This window comes from Lynx canadensis, chromosome D3 (genome assembly GCF_007474595.2).
Source record: "Lynx canadensis isolate LIC74 chromosome D3, mLynCan4.pri.v2, whole genome shotgun sequence".
Classification (NCBI taxonomy): Eukaryota; Metazoa; Chordata; class Mammalia; order Carnivora; family Felidae; genus Lynx; species Lynx canadensis.
Genome location: NC_044314.2, coordinates 76,966,150 through 76,981,162, shown reverse-complemented (window position 1 = coordinate 76,981,162; position 15,013 = coordinate 76,966,150). Strand labels below are relative to the sequence as shown.

Here is a 15,013-nt window from a genome sequence, read left to right as displayed (position 1 = left end):
TCTTTCATTTTAAAACAGTCAACAGTTAGGAAGTAGGAATCCATTTCAATTTTAAAGACACTATTGAATTGAGTGAAAACACCATGCATGAACTAAAATCAGCACTGACCACCAAGAGTGTTCCATCTTGCTGTTCACACGGTGCTTCGCGGTGTTAAATGTTGGAAGCAAAAATTCCAAGTGGCCACGTAAAATGACCGAATTCTAGGTAGGCTGAGTTCTGTTACTTCGTCTGTATAGTCACTGTATTCTGCTTTTTTTTTTTTTAACCCAATGACTTTATATTATTACAAACTTGCTCTTGAAACCAAGATAGCTGAGACCAGCCATGCCACCAGCTGTATAACTGGAATTCTCCAAATTAACTTCCCTACGAGTACTCTACGATGTTTATTTAAAAAAAAAAAAAAAGGTAAGTTATTTCAAAGTGCTAGTTTTACATTTATATGACTTGTGTTCTATTTTTAAAAAGTTTTTTAACGTTAATGTATTATTGAGAGACAGAGACAGGGCAGAGAGAAGAGGAGACAGAATCCGAAGCAGGCTCCAGGCTCCGAGCTGTCAGCACAGAGCCCGACGCGGGGCTCGAACTCACAAATCTCGAGATCATGACCTGAGCCCAAGTCGCGCTTAATGGACTGAGCCACCCAGGCGCCCCTACTTGTGTTCTATTTTAATTTATAGTGTGCACTTGTTATATAATCGTTTATATTATTAAAACCTAGCAGTAATTAAAGCAATTGTTTATTTTATTTTTTAAAGATTTTATGTAGAAATTTTTTTAATGTTTACTTATTTTTTTAATTTTTTAAATTCCTTTTTTTAATGTTTATTTATTTTCGAGAGAGACAGAGACAGAGCTTGAGCGGGGGAGGGGCAGAGAGAGAGAGGGAGACACAGAATCCAAAGCGGGCTCCAGGCTCCGGGCCGTCAGCCCAGAGCCCCAGGTGGGGCTCGAACCCACGGACCGTGAGATCATGGCCTGAGCCGAAGTCGGACACCCAACCGACCGAGCCACCCAGGCGCCCCTTTAAAGATTTTATTTTTAAGTAATCCCTGCATTACTTATCTCGAGCTCACAACCCCGAGGTCAAGGGTCGCATGCTCCACCTTGACTGAGCCAGCCGGAAGCCCCAGCAGCAATTGTTTTCAGAACAATTAAACCAACTCAGAGGGGAAAGTATTTTATCACTCACATTGGTGAGAACTTCTGCTGCATTTTGGTAATAAAAAACTTCTACTGCACTTTGATAAAAACTAACTTTTAGCTGCTTTCCCATTATGTTAAAATTCTCTACACGAAATGTTCCCCTTTGTTGATAGCTGTTCCCATTGCCCCGCCCGTGGTACATGACCGGTCACATGGACGAGAGACTGGCCATCTCAGGTGGCATAGAGGGTAGGACCCAGGTGGGTGGCTGTGTATAGCTGTGCAACCTTGACTTTCCTGAACCTCAGTTTCATCATGGCTAAAATGAGCATTTCATAACATCTCTTTTAAAGGACAGCTGTGAGGGGCACTTGGGTGGCTCAGTCTGTTAAGCGTTCTCCTTCGGCTCAGGGCATGATCTCGCGGTTCGTGGGTTCGAACCCCACATCAGCGCAGAGATGTTTGGGATTCTCTGTCTCTCCCTCTCTCTCTGCCCCTCCCCCACTTGCTCTTGCAAGCTCTCTCTCTCTCTCTCAAAATAAATAAACTCAGGGACGCCTGGGTGACTCAGTCAGTTAAGCGTCCGACTTCGGCTCAGGGCATGATCTCACGGTTCGTGGGTTCGAGCCCCGCATCAGACTCTGTGCTGACAGCTCGGAGCCTGGAACCTGCTTCAGATTTTGTGTCTCCCTCTCTCTCTCTCTGCTTCTCCCCTGCTCCTGCTCTGTCTCTCTCTCCCTCAAAAATAAATGACAAACATTTTTAAAAATTAAAAAAAAATTTTTTTAAGAAAAAACCAAAATTTTTTCTTTTTTTTTTAAATTTTTTTTCAAGGTTTATTTATTTTTGGGACAGAGAGAGACAGAGCGTGAACAGGGGAGGGGCAGAGAGAGAGGGAGACACAGAATCGGAAACAGGCTCCAGGCTCTGAGCCGTCAGCCCAGAGCCCGACGCGGGGCTCGAACTCACGGACCGCGAGATCGTGACCTGGCTGAAGTCGGACGCTTAACCGACTGAGCCACCCAGGCGCCCCATTTAATTTATAAATAAATAAAGGACAGCTGTGAGATCCAATGGCCTAATGCACGTGTAGACGCTTGCTCTGTCCATTGGGTTCATCCCTTTCCTTTGGGGGTCATAACAGAAGAGACTCCGGGTCTTACTGATCTTTACCGCAGATGGGGACTCCTGAGTCCATATTGTCCTTGTCATCTTATTACCCACAGCGTGACTTGCAGTCCCACTGACGAGGGCTTTCTTTCCCTCTCCCTGACCTCATGCCGCCTCACCTACCTTCCTCCGAAGCCGCCCACACGCCAGGACCTTGAGTATGGTGGCAAAGACCTTTCCTTAAGGCAGTGGTTCTCCAGTTTGAGCCTGCTTCAGAATCCCCTGAAGGGCTTAGGAAACGCAGGCTCCCTGGGTTGGCTGGAAGATTTGCATTTCTAACAGGTTCTCAGGTGAGGCGAATGCCGCTGGTCCTTACCTGCACTCTGGGAACCACTGGCCCAAGTCAATTGTGGTAATTCTTTCTCCTTTCGCCCTCAGTTGATTCAGAGCTGGCCGAACCAAAACGGTGTAAGCAGCTCCTCCCTCTGCTTCTTCCCCTGCTAGGCCAACATGCCTCAGTGAGTGGTGGCAGCCACTTTGTGACCATGAGGGGAATCGCCAATCAGGGAGTCTCATGCTATGGACGGCTGAGAAGGAACATGGCGAGAACCTGAGGTCCTAATGATGCCATGGAGTTGTCCTTAGCTGCCCTGGGGAAGGCTGTGGATGGATAAGTTTTCTGGGGAGAAGATGGAGAATTGATTTGATTTGATTTGATTTGAGGTTTGTTTGTTTGTTTTATTTATAATCCCAAGCAGGTTCCACGCTCCACACGGAGCCAGACTCGGGCTTGATCTCACGATCAAGAGATCATGACCCGAGATCATGACCTGAGCTGAAATCAAGAGCCAGACGCTTAACTTGACTGAGCCACCCAGGCGCCCTGGAGAATTTTAATCCAGGCTAAAAATCATCCTTTATAGCTTTAACTTTGCTTCCCTTGTTTCCAGAATTACACTTTTGATCAGCCTTGGCCTTTTCATTTTTTTTTTTTCCATTTCCCTGTTCATTGCTGAAATATAAAAAGGGCAAAAGTGAGGGTGGCCTGGGGACCCCCAAACTTGCAGCTGGTGTGAGATGAGGGTGGTCTTGTGGAAGATTGTGTCCCTCTCCTTGAGTTTTGCCAACTCATTGCAGAAGGATCTGGCCATCCACCTAAAATAACACCTCCCTTTCCTTGCAATTTGGGGCAGGTATGAATTTCCACCACAGATGCTAGGGAACAACACTTTATTTTTCTGAAATTTTCCAATTATTCCTGACCCAAGACTTGTCTGTGTTCAGAGGACGGCGTTTCACGCTGGGTCATAACTCGGCTTCCTCTTTTCAGTCTGGTACAAAGGTTGCGGGATTTTTGGTTGAGGGGGGCCTTCTGGCCTTTGGTCTACACTGGTTACACTAATATGCCCTCTGTTCAAGCCTGTGGAACCCCCCCCCCCCAAGGCTGGCAAGACCCTGTGCCAAGCTTTGGTGCAGGTGTCTTGGTTCAGACCGGCCGCTCCCTACCCAGGATCAAGCCTCCTGGGGTTTTGCCTCCATCGCTGATCCTCAGGCCCCCCAAATCTTGGGATAGCTTCCGCTCCCCAGAGGATGGGCTCTGTGTCAGCCATCGTCTCTCCCAGCTCCTTCTCCCGCCAACCTGCCTGGAGGGTCCCTCGTAATCTCCTTTCAACGGGCCTTTAGAACCGGCGCTGGCCTCTCTTCTCTGTGGGGGGCGTGACCCTGGAGTTGTGCAAAATGGCAGCCCTGTGATGTTCCCTTCCTCCCCGCCCGCCTACTTCTGTCTCCTACCTTTGCACAGCTCCCGCCCTCCCCTCCTCCTGCCACTCTGGCCATCACCCATTTCTGTAAAGGTGTCAGAGTCCCCACCGAAGCCCCTTTTTGTAAATTGCTAAGTGCGCAGTTCTGGGAGTCTGCTGACTATCAAAAGCCTTTCTTCTCGGAGTTTCTGCTGACTCGCAGAGGGGAACAGAGGGACTTTGGTCTCACCATCTGTTGACTCCTCTGGGGGCAGGAGCGAGGGGAGGATGGGGTCGGCTGGAGCGACGGGGGTTTCCATGCCAGAGAGGGGCGGCCAGTCTTCTCTCAGTGTATTTACAATCAAACCTATCTCAAACCACAGAGATTAATTTCCTTCTGAAAACATTCCCCCCCAGTCTTCTGCTTGGAAATTAATATTTCCCCAAGTCACACCATTTTGATTCCATTTCAGGAGAACCAGTAACCCTGACCTTATTATGCTAAGGGAACATTCCCCCTCCCTGCTTGGGGTCACGTTACAAAGACTTCTCACATCAGCTGCTCACAGTTAAGGGGCCATGCCCAAATGGCTCCTCTGTGTGTGTGTGTGTGTGTGTGTGTGTGTGTGTGTGTGTGTGTGTTTCCCTGGCTACGGAAGGGGCAGAGGTCAATCTGGTTTGACCAGGCCACACTTAACGAATCGAGTGGCACTGTGTCTGGCACATAGTAAGCACAGAATAAATGGAGGTGTTATTGTTATCATTTGTAGCTAGTTATGCATCCAATATACTTTGTTTCCATTTTTCCTTAGTAACAGATCCTGATCTTGTCTAAAGGCCTATCCCTGCTTCTCTTCCATCTAGGTGTGGCCACGTGACTGCATTTTGTTCAGTGAACTGTAGGTAGATGTACTGTGTGAGACTCTAGGAGTCTCAGCCTTTAATTCGGTTCTGACGCTAACTACCCAGGGTTGGTGCAGAGCCCATAGACTAAGGGCTCAGTCCCGCGATACTGCCCCCACCTCGGACGCCAGTCACAGGTACTGGGTTCCCAGGGTACCCACGCTTCTGTCCGGCTTGGCCTCAAATCAGAAGCTCCCAGGACCCTGTCCTTAGGCTCAGTATTCTGTTGTAACAGCTCATAGGATTCAGGGAAACATTTTACTCACTATCACTGGTTTATTGGAAAGGATATTATAAACGATGCAGGTAAGCAGCAGGAGGAAGAGGGACATAGGGCGGGATTTGAAATGGTCCCAAGTACAGAAGCTTCTGTCCCCATGGAGTTGGGGGGCACCACCTTTGTGGTGCATGGATATGTTCACCAACCCGCCAAGCTCTCCCAACGCTCTCTCGTTTAGGGTTTTAATGGAGGTTTCGTTATGTAGGTATGGGTGGTTGAATCATTGGCCTTTGAGGATTAGCTCAGTGGGCAGCCCCTCGTCCCTCCTCAGAGGTCAGGGGTGGGGGTGAGGAAGGTGGGGCTGAAATTTCCAATCCTCTAATCCTGAGTTGGTCTTTCTGGTGGTGAGCCCCCATAGTGCCCCTCCTCCCCCTCCACTCCCCCCACCCCCGCTCCCCCCAGCCATCAGTCATCTCCTTAACATACAAAAAGACAGTTTTTTGTTTTTTTTTTTTTAATTTTTTTTTCAACGTTTTTATTTATTTTTGGGACAGAGAGAGACAGAGCATGAACAGGGGAGGGGCAGAGAGAGAGGGAGACACAGAATCGGAAACAGGCTCCAGGCTCCAAGCCATCAACCCAGAGCCTGATGCGGGGCTCGAACTCACGGACCGCGAGATCGTGACCTGGCTGAAGTCGGACGCTTAACCGACTGCGCCACCCAGGCGCCCCACAAAAAGACAGTTTTATCACTCTGGAGATTCCAAAGATCTTGGAAGGTCTGAAGTCTGGAACCCGGGACTAAGGTCAAAGATTGTAACAGAAGATATTCCTATCACCCCATCACTCCATTTTACAAGGATTTAGGGGCTCTGCCAGAATCCAGTGACAAGGACCAAATATATTTTTCTTACATCATCAAAATCACAGTCACCTCGGGGCGCCTGGGTGGCTCGGTCGGTGGAGCGTCCGACTTCAGCTCAGGTCAAGGCTTGTGAGTTCAAGCCCCACGTCGGGCTCTGTGCTGACAGCTCAGAGCCTGGAGCCTGCTTCCGATTCTGTGTCTCCCTCTCTCTCTGCTCCTACCCAGCTCGTGCTCTGTCTCTCTCTCTCAAAAATAAATAAACATTAAAAAAAATTTTTAAAAATCACAGTCACCTCCATTGTGTGGTGGTCTGGTTTGCCCTGCAGCGGTGATCTCCGGTCTCCACTCCGCTCTGTGTCCCAGGGAGTCTTCCTGTCCCTGGTGGTTGCATGGGGCAGGTGGGGAGACCCTGGGGCAGGTGGGGAGACCACACTGGAGTGGAGGTGGAGGTATTTACTGCCCTCCCACCTCCTGGCTTGGAGTCACCTGGTTCCGGCCTCTCAGGACAGCCCTTTCCAAAGCACTGAAGGCCATTCCCACCCCTCACGTGTCCAGGCTGCCGACCAGCCCCAGCCCCAGCCCCCACCCATATACTCCGTCCCTCGGGTTTTTCTACATCTCCCACTTTGGGAAAGAGCCCCTTTACGGAAAGTCTCATCATCTAATTTGAGAATGCCAGCTGGATCCTGCCAAGGTGCCGTAAAAATGAAACAGCACAAAAGAGAAGACTTCATCCCACCTTGTCCTCCAGTTCTTGGGTCCCCCCCCCCGAAAAAAACAGTGTTCCCACGCTCCTTTGTCTCCATCCACCCAGAAACAGAATCACAGGCTTTTGGTTTATTTGTCCTGGATCATCAATGACTCGCGAAGCGTGAGGCCCACCGAGGCATGTGAATGGATGTGACTCCAATGCCAGACCCCGGGGACACCTGCTTGAGTTTGATGGAGCAGTTCCTTCATGTCCCTTCTCCTCACAGGGGCTCCGTTTTCAGTGGGTGGAGTCCAGAAGCTACGGCTTTCTGGAATTGCCCATGTCCTGTATTGAGGCTGTGACTAACTGACATTTGTCCATCAGCGATGCCAGGGCATCGGCACTTCCTGGTCCCCCAAATTCAGGTGCATGGGGGCCAATCTGGGAAAACTTGTAGGGCGAGGACTCTCACCTGCACCTGCTTTCCACCCCTCAGCTGCTTTTTGGACTTGCTCAGCTGATTGGTCGACTCTTCTCCAAAGAAGCCAAGGGTCAATGTTCGTGGCTCCCGAAGGACACGGTAGTTTCGTCACCCTGAGGCCATTTCATCCTGGGGCCCAGAGCCAGGCTTCCTGGACCCCAATTTCAGCTGTCACTTCTAGCTGGGAGACCTTGGGCAAGTTGCTTAACCTCTCTGGGCCTGTCTCCTCATCTGTGAAAGGGGGAGGATAATACAACCTATTTCACAGGGTTATTGTGAGGGTTGAAGGAGCCGATAAAGTAAAGCACTAAACGTGAGGCTTGGCACATGGTACTTAATATTAACTATTTTTGCTGGGATGAAAACCAACATGTCATCAACGCCTGCTTGTCGTATAGATTAGTTCACTGAATTTATTTTATTGAATTATCCCACCCACCCTGGGAGGCCCACCTCATGCCTACTTTGCAGAAGGAAACTAAGGCTGGACCTGCTTCTGGGACTTGTTCAGCCACGCAGCTGGTACATAGAAGAGCTTTGCAACAGTTTACTCTGTGGCCAGCACCGTTGCCTCGCCCTGGGGCGGCCGAGCGAAGTCCTGGCTAATGTATTCATTTGCTTACTCTGATTCCTGTCTTTGTATTCTAGTAAGTGTCCCTGGGCTTTGGCTTTGCTCCTAAGGAGGGCAGAAGCCACATCTGAGACATCCAGGCAGCTGTGTGAGGCAGTTTCTTCTCCAACTTGCTTGATCCCGAGAAAACGGCCCAAGGTCTTGTTCAGAGAAGAGATTCTCTGTCATTTCTGCCAGAGTCCGATTCAGGAACAATGCGGGCGGCGCCTTGGAATCCGGACCTCTTTTACTCTGGGACTGGGGAGTTCATAGGAGAATTTTTTTTTTTTTTTTTTGGCAATTTTTGCTGCTTGGAAGTAGAGCGCCCTCTGCTGTCAATGAGGAGGATGACATCGAAACAGACGAAGGCACTCTGAGCAGGCCCCCCCCCCACACCCCCTCTTCCACTGGTGTTTTTCCGCCTCACCCCTTTGTTCTACCCTGAAGGGCCCCTATGTGCCCATATTAGAACCGGGCAGGGGCAAGGGGGGTAAAAAGGTCAGGGTTCTCCTGCTTTCGCAGAGCTTACAATCTAATTCCACTGACAAGGTACCTTCAGAAAATCCTAGGAAACGGGTTCAGAAATCGTACTGGACTCCATCCCACGGGTACTGCCTGGGCATGTGCTGTGTATAGACCCCCAGGAGTGTAGAATCAGAATGTATGAGCTCTGGGTGCCCAGTTGTAGACATACCATGGGCTTTTGCCACCAGGTGGGGATCCAGAGCCGAACATCTGAGATGGGGAACAAAACCCTGGGTGCCACCATAGCCTGGGGAGCCTGGCTCTTTGGCGGGGGGGGGGGTAGGTAGGAGTTACCAATCAAATAAAAATAACTTTATATTAGGGCGTCTGGTTGGCTCAGTTGGTAGAACAAGCAACTCTTGATCTCAGGAGGTCCTGAGTTCAAGCCACATGTTGGGCGTAGATATTACTTTAAAAAATTTTTATTATTTTGGGGCACCTGGGTGGCTCAGTCGGTTAAGCGTCCGATTTCAGCTCTGGTCATGATCTCGAGGTCCTTGAGTTCAAGCCCCATGTGGGGCTCTGTGCTGACAGCTCGGAGCCTGGAGCCTGCTTGGGATTCTGTGTCTCCCTCCCTCTCTGCCCCTCCCCCACTCACGCTCTGGCTCTCAAAAAAAAAAAATGAATAAACATTAAAAGAAATTTTAAAACATTTATTACTTTAAAAATGTTTATTTGTTTTTGAGAGAGAGAGAGAGAGAGCGGGGGGGAGGGGCAGTGAGAGAGGGAGACAGAATCCCAAGCAGGCTCCATGCTGTCAGTGCAGAGCCTGATGTGGGGCTTGAACTCACGAACCATGAGATCATGACCTGAGCTGAAACCAAGAGTTGGACGCTTAACCGACGGAGCCACCCAGGCGCCCCCCAAAAACATTCTTTTTGATATAAAAAGTAAATATTCATGTTAAACTATTCAAATCATACAGAAAAGAATAAGCAAGAGAGTAAACATTACCTGAAATCCCACTATCTAGAGATAACTGCAGATACATCTTTGGAGGCCATCTTCCCATAACCGCTCACCGTGGTTTATACCGACACACGTACACGCACCAAATCACTTCATTTTACATGTGGTGTCTTTTTTTTTTTTTAAGTTTATTTATTTATTTAAGGGCTTACGTATTTGGGCCACACTCCGGATCTACTAAAAATCAAACCCTTTGAATGTGCAGTCAGAAACCTGTATTTCTAACCCTCAGTCCGGGGTATCCTGGTCCTGCCCCAGGGAGGTTAGGGAAGGCTGGTTAGTGAAGGCTTCTGTTGCTAATGGCAATAGAAGGGGTCAGAAGGAGGCCCGGGAGGATCTTCAGGACAGGTTAACAGGTGGAGGTGTCCAGGTAGAGGAAACAGCTTGTGCAAGAGCGTAGATGTGAGAGTTGCAGACGTGCTCCGGAAGTGGCCGAAAGTGTGGCTGGTTAGAGGGTAGAGTTGAGGTTAAGGATGGCCTTGAATGCCAGAATCAGCGCTTAGTAGTCAAAGGGGATGGGCGACAGGGCCTCTTATGGGAAGAACTTCTGCAAAAGAAGAGAAAGCCTGGCCAAGGGGAGGGGGGCACTCGTGTTCATAACCATGTGACAACACTCTTCCGGTGGGGGGTGTGCTTACAAGGTGCCCGTCACAGTGCCTCCCGTGTATTATCTCATTAATCTTCCTGCCAACTCACAGGGCAGATAGTATTTTCACCTCCACGTCAGCGAAGAGGAAACCGAGGCACAGAGATGTTAAGCAAGTGGCCCAAGGTCACACAGCTGGTAAGTGGCAGAGCCAGGCTCAAACCCAGGCAGCCACGAGTGGAGTCTGTGCTCTTGACCACTGTTTTATTCCTTGGCACCTCAGTCTCTTCATTTGCAAAACCAGCTCGAAAGTGTCAAGGCCGAGAGGCAGAATCGCCCAGAACCACCACCACCACCAAAGTAACAGTAACAGGGGTTTGGTGAGAGCAAACTGCCTCAAAAAAAAAAGAGGTAGCGGGGCACCTGGGTGGCTCGGTCGGTTGAGTGTCTGACTTCGGCTCAGGTCATGATCTCAGGGTTCGTGAGTTCGAGCCCCTCATTGGGCTCACTGCTGCCAGCATGGAGCCTGCTTTGGATCCTCTGTCCCCCTCTCTCTCTGCTCCTCCCCCGGCTCATGGTCTCGTGAGTGCACATGCTCTCTTTCTCTCTCTCTCTCTCTCAAAAAAAAAAAAAAAAAAAAAAAAAAAAAAAAAAAGGTAGCATGGAATAGTGGTTAGAGCTTGGACTCTGGCATCCGAAGGACTTGGATTCAAATCCTAGCTCTGCTATGCACCAGCTAGACAGGTTACAGCCCTGGTTTCCTCAGCTGTAAAATGGGATAGACGTCCCTACCTCCTGAGGCTGTTGAGGTGTTAAAGGAGAAAGCGGGCAAACATTGCATACGCCAGCCACTGTTCAATAAGGGTTAAAGGGTAGAGGGGCTGGGAGGAAGAAGAGTCTGAGTCTGAATAGAGGGGGACCCTGAGATGGGGGTGGTAACTGATTTCCAAGAGAGCGCGGAGATTGGCTGAAAGGGCACCCCTCTTGTGCTGTCTCTGATGCCCAAGGGGGAAGCCTTATGCTTTCCCTGAACTTTGGCCTTGCAAATCGCTGCTCACCGAGTGGGGCAGAATGGCGATAAAGCTCACAGCTACTGAGCTGAGTGTACGGAGTACCTACCGTGTCCACGTCGCTCCGTTATTAGGTGGGCAGGTCTCAGCCTGCGCGCAGGTGCCCCAGGGGACCGCAGACCAGTTCAGAAGCTTTTTGAGAGGTCCACAGCGACACCTGCCGGACACCTTGAAAACTGCTAGCTCTAGGTAGTTCGCATTTTCAATGTCGGAGCTTCATAACTTCGGATGATGTTGCAACTCGGTAGAGCTGGGTTGATGGCAGTTTCGATAAAAAACAAGTATAATGTGAAAATTACTGTGGAGCAGGAAATTAGGATGGTAATGACCAATGTAATTCCAAGGGTTGAGTTGTTGAGAGTCCAACAAGCTCTCATTCCATTAGGGTGTACTTAGCATTATTCAGGAAGGAACTAAAATATTACTCTTTCTTTCAGCTTTTGTGTATTTTGCAAGTGGCTACTAAGTTGTTAGAACATGCAGATTTAAGAGTTGTTTTGACCTTAGGGGTGCCTGGGTGGCTCAGTCAGTCAGGCGTCCTACTTGGGCTCAGGTCATGATCTCACGGTTGGTGGGTTCGAGCCCCACATCAGGCTCTGTGCTGACAGCTCAGAGCCTGGAGCCGCTTCAGATTCGGTGTCTCCCTCTTTCTCTGCCCCTCCCCTGCTTGTGCTCTGCCTCTCTCTCTCCACAATAAATAAACATTAAACAAAATTTTTAAAAAAGGGTTGTCTTGACCTAACGTAACGGCTAGGTTTGGTTTTGGTTTTGATGTTTTGTTTTGTTTCGCACGGGTGGGAGTAGGAGGTGCCCTGAAAAAATTTCTGAGACCCCGGGGGTGCCTCAAACCAAGAAAGTTTGGCATCTCTGCATTGCGCGCTTTACGAAAAGTCATCTTAAGCAACCCTAGGAGACCCATACCTCGTCAAGAAAGGCTAAGGTGGCCTGAGGCCAGCCAGGGGTGGGGGTCGGAGTGCGGTCAGTGACAAAGTAGGTCCTGTGTCATTCTCTAGAAGGCGAACAGCTCCTCAATTTAGCTTTATCTCCCGATGGTGGGGAAGGGCAGCCCTTTCTGCTCGTTGTTCCTTCGTCCCTGTGGAAAAGCAGGGTCAGGTTCCTGACGTTTCCCTTCTTATTCACACCAGGGAGCCCTACTCAGGGGACCCAGGACAGCAGCCTCTGTGGGTACTGGGACCGGAAGCTCCCCGGAGGCTCTGCCACCCCATCTCTGTGGGTACTGGGACCGGAAGCTCCCCGGAGGCTCTGCCACCCCATCTCCACCCCCCCACCCCCCCCACCAAACCCACCTTCAGTTCAGAGTCCCAGGCTCAGCCGCCAGGCTGCGCAGGACACAGCAGTTAGAATTCAAAAGTGGTTCGAAGAATCCAGGCCCCGCCCTCCCGGTCCCTCCTGGGTGAAAGGTCGCCACGGGGAGCTGCAGGCGGCCTCCCGGCAGGGGATAGCGGCCAGGAAAACCATGAGACCATGAAGGGGCAGCACACAGCATCCTGTCCTTCAGCTTGGACTTGAGAATCCGGCCCCGCCCCCGCAGCGAGCTGCCCGCTCCCCAGAACAACCTGCATCGGAGGAGAAGCCCTGGAGGAAAGGCGGGGTCCCACTTTCCCAAGGGGCAACTGCCAGCCTCATCCTGCGCAGGCGGGCTGTTGGCTCTGGGGGACTCTGAACCAGTCACTTAACCCCTCTGAGCCCGTTTCCCCCCCTGCAGATGGGAACAGCAGCACCTACTAGGCGGAGTTGTTCTAAGAATTGAATGCATTATTAAAGCCTCTGCTTAGCGCAGAGCTAAGTATGCATGGCCCTTGCACAGTGAAATTTAGCTAGCGATTCACTCTCAACAAATATTTATTGAGCACCTACTGTGTGTATGTACATTACAAGCACTGGGAATACAGCAGGGCACAAGCCAGGCAAAAAACGCCTTGCCCTCAGGGGGCGTCCGTCCTAGCAGAGCGAGACCGACCATTAATAACAAACAGAATGGGTAAGTCAATTATAGAGCAGCTCCATCCAATAGAAATATAGCGTGAACCATGTATGGAATCAAAATTTTTCCAGAAGTACCATTACAAACGTAAAAATAAACAGGTGAAATTCATTTTTCTTTTCTTTTTTTTTTTCAACATTTATTTATTTTTTGGGACAGAGAGAGACAGAGCATGAATGGGGGAGGGGCAGAGAGAGAGAGAGACACAGAATCGGAAACAGGCTCCAGGCTCTGAGCCATCAGCCCAGAGCCTGACGCGGGGCTCGAACTCACGGACCGCGAGATCGTGACCTGGCTGAAGTCGGACGCTTAACCCACTGCGCCACCCAGGCGCCCCTGAAATTCATTTTTCTAATGTTTAATTAAAAAAAATTTTAGGGGCGCCTGGGTGGCTCAGTCGGGTAAGCGTCCGACTCTGGCTCAGATCACGATCTCATGGTTCATGGGTTCGAGCCCCTGCATCGGGTTCTGTGCTGATAGCTCTGGGCCTGGAGCCTGCTCCGGATTCTGTCTCCCTCTCTCGCTGCCCCTCCCCTGCTCATGCTCTCTGTCTCTCAAAAATAAACTAAAAGAAAAATTAAAAAAAAGAAATAAAAAAATATTTAAATTGTATTTTAAAAAAATTGAAATCTCACCCAATATATCCAAAATATTATCATTTCCACCAGAGACATTAGCCACATTTCCAGGACTCGGTAGCCACGGGTTACGAAAAGTGTTAAGAAATGACTGGAAAGATGAAGACATAGTTCAGGGCAAGGGGGACAGGAGTCCCAGGCAAGGGAGCATATGACGGACAGAGAAGGTGAATTCCCGTGGACAGAGAGCTCTGTTTCAGTGGTTAACCAGCTCCCTTTCCTCTGTGCTGGCCTGGCCTGGCCCGCAGGAGGGTTTTCCGGCCAATGACATGTCCTCCTCTCCTCTGCCCCCAAGCATGACCCTAGTTCTGCAGAGCCCTGAAAGATGCACCACCCCGCTCATTCCAGGAAAAGGCGTGCACCCCTTTTTCTGGGAGCTTGGGGCCACCCCAGGGGGACAAACTGCAGGAATTTTGTCAAGGATCTTGACCAGAACTGGGAAGAGGTTGGGGTGGTGTGGTGTGTGAGGGACGAGTTCTTGCCCAGGGCTGGGATTAGGGGGAGGCCAGTGAGGACTGCAGCCCGTCTTTATTTAAGATTGTGATATTTTAGGGGAGGCCGAGTGGCTAAGTCGGTTAAGCCTCGGACTCCTGATTTCGGTTCAGGTCACGAACCTCGCGGTTTGCGAGTTCGAGCCCTGCATTGGGCTCTGCGCTGACAGTGTGGAGCCTGCTTAGTTTTCTCTCTCTGTCTCTCTCTCTCTCTCTCTGTCTCTCTCTCTCTCTCCCCCCCCGCCCCTCCCCGCTTATGTGCGCGCGCTCTCTCTCTCTCTCAAAATAAATAAAACTTAAAAATAAATAAAATATGATAGTTTGCTCATCACAGATACTTTTGCCTGAATTAAAAAAACATACCTTATTGACTCTTGTATCACAAATTCATGCTTTCAAAGTGCTCAGTTCAGGGGGTGCCTGGGTGGCTCAGTCAGTTAAGCCACCGACTCTCAAGTCATGACCTCACAGTTTGTGGGTTTGGGCCCTGCGTTGGGCTCTGCACTGACAGTGCGGAGCCTGCTTGGAATTCTGTCTCTCCCTCTCTCTGCCCCTCTCCTGCACTCTCTCTTTCTCTCTCTCTGTCTCTCAAAATAAATAAATAAACTTAAAAAAAACAAACAAACCAGGGCTCAATTCAGGGGCACCTGGCTGGCTCACTTGGTAGAGCGAGTGACTCTTGATCTCAGAGTTGTGAGCTCGAGCCCCACGTTGGGTGTAGAGATTACCTAAATGAATAAATTTAAAACACTTAAAAAATAAAGTGCTCCATTCCGTGGTTTTTAGTATTTTCACAGTTGTGTGACACTGCCTAATCAATTTTAGAACATTTTCATCATCCCCCAAGAAACCCCGGCACCCATTAAGCAGTCACTCACCCCCGCCTCCCATCCCCCCCCCCCCCCCCCAGCCCAGTCTCCCATCCCCAACCCCTGGCAACCACTAATCTACTTTCCGCAG

At 50.0% G+C, this 15,013-nt stretch overlaps 1 protein-coding gene across 5 annotated transcripts in view; it reads right to left on the bottom strand.

Annotated features, from left to right (window-relative positions):
• Positions 1-6,288: 6,288 nt before the first annotated feature.
• The window catches only part of CD3H12orf43 (chromosome D3 C12orf43 homolog), a 41,173-nt gene continuing 32,448 nt past the window's right edge, over positions 6,289-15,013 (bottom strand). Inside the window, exons 8-10 of one of the 5 annotated variants that reach the window (XR_003973242.1) lie at positions 11,841-12,012; positions 10,969-11,169; positions 6,289-7,390 (exon numbers count right to left, since the gene is read on the bottom strand). Coding sequence is in view for 1 of the 5 variants with exons in the window: in XM_030336451.1 (XP_030192311.1) it covers positions 12,229-12,259 (31 nt within the window). In the remaining 4 variants the exon portion in view is untranslated. Of the gene's footprint in view, positions 7,391-9,143; positions 9,708-10,453; positions 11,170-11,840; positions 12,013-12,226; positions 12,260-15,013 lie in introns of those variants that run through there. The other 4 variants (XR_003973241.1, XR_003973240.2, XM_030336451.1 and 1 more) reach the window with 4 other exon arrangements.